We start from the raw sequence: 5,513 nt of genomic DNA on the forward strand, positions 1-5,513 counted from the left end.
TTTGATGGTAGAAGTTAAGGTTTATTTAATACTTTATTAAATAATATTTTATACATTTTAAAAAAATAGAGTCAAATTATCCACACATATTTAAAAAAGACCACCCAATTAGAATGAATTTTTACAAGACAATTAATAATTAATATATGTATTTCAGTTTTGAAAAATGCACACAGTAGACTTGTAGTTCATAATTGAACATGGATCATGCTAACGAGTGCCCTTATGGCACTCATTAATAATCCATTTTAGGAAAGTTTTGATACCACTTTTATGGGAAATGAAAAAAGCTGTCAAAATATTAATTAATTTTTTTTTCCCCATAAAAAATTTCTTTAAATAGATTATTAACTAGTACCCTAAGGACACTTGTTAGCATTTCCTATTGAACATTTATTAATTCTTATCTAATGAGGTGGTTAACTGCACCCTTTTAATTTAATAGTTTATAATTGAACATTTATTAATTCTTAACTTATGAAGTGGTTAATAGTACTTCTTTAATTTAATACTTCATCATTGAACATTTATTAATTCTTAACTTATAAGATGATTAACCGTTCATAATTGAATATTTATTAATTCTTAACTTATGAAGTGATTAGCAGTACCCTTCTAATTTACAAAACCATACTCTCTTTTATATATATATATATAAAATTGCATGTATTATGCTCCCTCCTCATAAGTAAGTCCAAGCCTAGAGCGTTTAAGATAAATGAAAATGGTGGGGGCTGAGTTCAGAGGTGGCGGTGGAGGTTGGAGAGCCATGAAGAGCTTCGGCTTGCATGTGCTCCTTGGTAGATGGTTCATGGCCTTCGCATCGTTGTTAATCATGTCTATCTCAGGTTCAACGTACATATTTAGCGTATATTCCAACGACATAAAATCAACCCTAGGCTATGACCAAACATCGCTCAACTTGATCAGCTTCTTCAAAGACTTGGGTAGCAACGTTGGAGTCCTATCTGGGCTTATCAACGAGATCACACCCCCATGGGTGGTCCTCTTAATTGGGGCAGTCATGAACTTGTTTGGCTACCTCATGATATGGTGTAGTGTCACTGGCCGTGTTGCCAAACCCAAGCTATGGCAAATGTGTTTATATATATGCATCGGTGCAAACTCACAAGCATTTGCAAATACTGGAGCTTTAGTCACTTCCGTTATGAACTTCCCCGAAAACCGTGGCAGTGTTATAGGCCTTCTGAAGAGTTTTGTTGGTATAAGTGGTGCTATTCTGACACAACTCTACTATGCTATTTATGTGGATAACTCAAAGGCTCTGATTTTGCTAATTGCTTGGCTTCCGGCAGCTGTTTCCATTGTCTTTCTTCGAACGGTTCGGATTATAAAGACAGCTAGAAAATCCAACGAGCTCAAAGTTTTCAACAACTTCCTATATATTTCACTTGGCCTTGCCGGGTTTCTCATGATTTTGATTATCATACAAAACAGTTTCAAGTTTAATAGAATTGAATATGATGGAAGTGCTTGTGTTGTTGTTATTTTACTATTTCTCCCACTTGTAATAGTTTTGAAAGAAGAATTCAAACTTTGGGGGAGAAAGGAGCACCCCAAAGATGATCCTGTACAAGTGGAAGTAATAGCTGAAAATCCACAAATATTGGAGGAACCTGTACTGCCCCCAATTGAAGCACAAGCAAGTGAAAGGAAGCCAGATTCTTGCTTTAGCAACATATTCAAGCCCCCAGATAGAGGTGAAGACTACACAATATTACAAGCACTATTCAGCATCGACATGTTAATTTTGTTTGTAGCCACAACTTGTGGTGTTGGCGGGACTTTAACAGCCGTTGACAACTTGGGTCAGATTGGTAAGTCACTAGGTTATCCAACTCACAGCATCGCAACCTTTGTATCACTCGTGAGCATTTGGAATTACCTAGGACGAGCTATGTCTGGCTTTGCTTCTGAAATCTTCTTAGTCAAATACAAATTCCCTCGTACCCTAGTGCTTTCATTTGTCCTTCTTTTCTCCTGTGTTGGCCATCTCTTAATCGCCTTTCCAGCCCCATACTCTATTTATTTTGCTTCAGTGATTATTGGGTTCTGCTTTGGTGCACAATGGCCTTTAGTATTTGCAATCATATCTGAGATCTTTGGCCTCAAGTACTATTCCACTTTGTACAATTTTGGTGGGGTTGCAAGCCCAGTTGGGTCTTACATTCTCAATGTGATAGTGGCTGGTCATTTATATGATAAGGAGGCTTTGAAGCAACTAGAAGCTCTAGGTCTCACAAGGAAGACAGGTCAGCAATTAACATGCACAGGCACTCACTGTTACAGGATGGCTTTTATTATAATAACAGCGGTAACGTTGTTTGGGTTCTTTATTTCTATTATTTTGGTTCTTAGGACGAGAAAATTTTACAAAGGTGATATCTACAAGAAGTTCAGAGAGGAACCAAAGGCAGTAGCTAGTGAAATGGCCTCTAGGGAAGATGACACAGTACTGATGAGAGAAAGAGAAGGTGGAGCCAATTTCATTGCCTCATCTGATGCTGCCTCTTGCAGTAATACCACCAACACCAGCAGCACCATCCATCATTAAATCATAAGCTGGACTAGTGCTGATTGATTGTTTGTATGATGTAATATATTGCTCCAAGTTATTTCTTCTTCATTTCTAGAGTGGGGAGGAAAACAAATAATAATAATAAAAATAAAAATAAAATTATAAAGAAAGTGTATGGATACAATATTTGTGTTATGAACGATGGAAAAAAAGTAATAAGTCAATGTAAAAGTGATTGTTCACTAATCACAGTTGCACTTGTCATCAAATTGTTGCAAAATGCGTGTTCGTAGAAGAATTTGTTTGGTATATACGTATGAGTGAAGTCTCACATTGAATAATAATTGACATTAATGGTAAGTGATTAATACAACATAATTGAGTTAAAACTCATTTAGATTTGAGAAGTATTATCTTCATAACATTTTCACAATACTTTTTGTTGAGTTCTAAGACTTTAGGTTTAAATGTATTAGAATTTCATTTTGTAATATTCGCAAACCATGATCAAAACGTTTAATCTTGTTTTAGACTTGCTCAAAGTATGTTTATATGTAAAGTTGGAATCGAATGTACTGCAAGATTTATTGTGTAAATCTGCCTGACTCGACCGATCGAGAATTAGACTCGATTGATCGAAACTCGTGCAGATTGTCTTTTTGCAGAATTTTTCAACTCAGTCCAAGCTCGTTTGACGTGTAGAGTTTTATATTTTGTTTTAAGTATAAAAGGAAAAACCCTAGCCACGTTTTGTTGTTGTTGTTGTTGTTTTTGCTGTGTGTATGAATCTCTTGTGAGATTTAGAAGTGTTTGCCTTCATACATACTTAGGGCTATCAAGAATCAAGATTCATGTCGAGAGCTTGGTGATCGTTTCAGTTACTGCACAAAGAGCTTAAAGAAAACACAAGTGAGAGTATTTGTGGTTGCTGTGAATCCAAGAAAGAGGTAGTCCATGAACTCGGAGCTGTCACGTGGTCGTGATAGTAAGTTTCCTACTTGAGGTAGTAATAGGATGTTAGTGGTCTAAATCGCTATTGTGTAAACTTCAATTCTTTTATAGTGGATTTGTTTTATCTTGAGGATAGTTAAGTTAAATTCTCCCCAGGTTTTTTACCGGTTTAGTTTTCTTGGGTCATCATATCTTTGTGTTATTTATTTTCCGCTGCTTTACATGATATGATATATTTGTGTTAACCTAGATCTGAATAATTTAACTAAGTAATCATTTGGCTAAATAACTAAGTTAAATAATTTATGTTTTAAGGGGTCTAAAAACGTATACTTTTACAATAAATTTTAGATGATAAGTTATTACTAGTTTTAATTTGAACTCATCACTAAAATTATTTTTTTATCTACTAGTAACAGCTAATAACAACTTATTTACTTAGGATTTATTGTGAGAGTGTGAAAATGTTGTAAACATAACATTTCTCTTTCGACTTAAGATTTTGAACCATGTGATGATATATTAAACTCTTAATTGAAATTCCCCCAAGTATCTCTGGTTCTAAGCATAAATTACTAAAATGGATTTCAATAACTTCGACAACCAATGCCATGAAAATTTGAACTGCTGGAATATTTTGTCAGGGAGAGAGGTTTAATAAATTTTAATCATATTAGTTACTATGGTGGTTCACTTATCAAATGGTTATATTATTTTCACCGTTGGTTTTTTGTATTCTCAGCCCTAACTTAGTCAAATTGTAAATTTTAGATTTATCATGAGACACTGTGTTTTAGATCACGTAAGATATAAATGAATGGATACACAGAAGAATATGAAGTATAATGTTCCCAAAAAATTTTGGGACAAAAAAATATATTTTAAAGTTGAGAGATGAAATATCACCGCACACCTTGGTGTGACTATCATAAGTACAAGGTTTTTTTGCAAGGTAGGAGAGTAAGGGTTGATATTCATGTCTTTAAGAATGAGTTTTATACATACATACATACATACATATATATATATATACATTTAGATTATGTTAAATTAAAATTTCTATAGACAAAATTGTAACTTTTATAAAATTACGAAACCAACATTTTTATCTTTATTTTTATTATTTTCCACTTTTGGGTTGAGGACAATAAATTTGGGGACGAAAAATAAATATTTAAAAGTTGATAGGTATCTTGGAGGCATTGGACCATGTACCGATGTACGTTTTGGGTTCACAAAGAGCTGAAGAGTTTACCTGAGCTAGGCCTAAGGGATCAAATAAGTCCTAAGATCCGAAGAGATCGAAAATTCCGGTCTTTATAGGATTAAAAAAAACAGTTTCAGCCCAACTTAGATGGGTTTTAGCCCATATTAATTTTATAAACACAGTGACACAGATAGGTCTATCTTACAAGTATACCTTTAAAAGGTGATCTCCAGTGAGAGGAGCAAAATAAGAAATAAAAGAGAGATCCACAGGGCTTGCTCATTTGCAATGGGTCTACAACGAGTTTCTAACCCGGGCAAAATTCACTGCTTAACATTTTCTCTTTTGTCTTTCGATATTAAGGATTACCGTAATTCCAAAAACCCATCTACTCAATAAAATTTTACTGAAACACTTGCTCAAGTTAGTTGACTCGCCATGGGTAGGATGTTTAGAAAAATATGAACACTTTATTTAGTGTATTATATCTGTATCTTACTTTATCATATCGGCGATTCGAATAATTTTTCAAAAATTATCTGAATCATCACGACGTATTCATGCTTGTTATTTAGTTCTCCTTTTCTTTTATAAAATAATAATAACAATAATAAAATATGTTTTTGATAGGGACAAGAACTTGGTTATCATAAATGCGCCATAGTCAACTCAGATTAAAAAGTGAAAATCTCGTTTTATGCATGTATTCACCTATCCTTACCTCGCAGACCCAAAAGGCCCAAAAACCAAAAAGTCACTTGCCAAAGAAAAAATAGCCAATGAGGAAAGAAAAAAATTTAGGACCACAATAGCTGG

At 34.0% G+C, this 5,513-nt stretch overlaps 1 protein-coding gene across 2 annotated transcripts; it reads left to right on the forward strand.

Moving 5' to 3' along the window:
* Positions 1–273: 273 nt before the first annotated feature.
* LOC115954318 lies at positions 274–2,618 on the forward strand. Of its 2 annotated transcripts, XM_031072241.1 has the most exons (2): positions 274–289; positions 768–2,618. In XM_031072241.1, the coding sequence occupies exons 1-2, from the start codon at positions 274–276 to the stop codon at positions 2,573–2,575; spliced, it is 1,824 nt and encodes a 607-aa protein (XP_030928101.1). In that variant the 3' UTR covers positions 2,576–2,618. The 2 variants fall into 2 exon arrangements, with proteins under 2 accessions (XP_030928101.1, XP_030928100.1); XM_031072240.1 differs by lacking the exon at positions 274–289 and having other exon boundaries at positions 719–2,618.
* The last annotated feature ends 2,895 nt before the right edge of the window (positions 2,619–5,513 follow it).

This window comes from Quercus lobata, chromosome 7 (assembly GCF_001633185.2).
Source record: "Quercus lobata isolate SW786 chromosome 7, ValleyOak3.0 Primary Assembly, whole genome shotgun sequence".
Classification (NCBI taxonomy): Eukaryota; Viridiplantae; Streptophyta; class Magnoliopsida; order Fagales; family Fagaceae; genus Quercus; species Quercus lobata.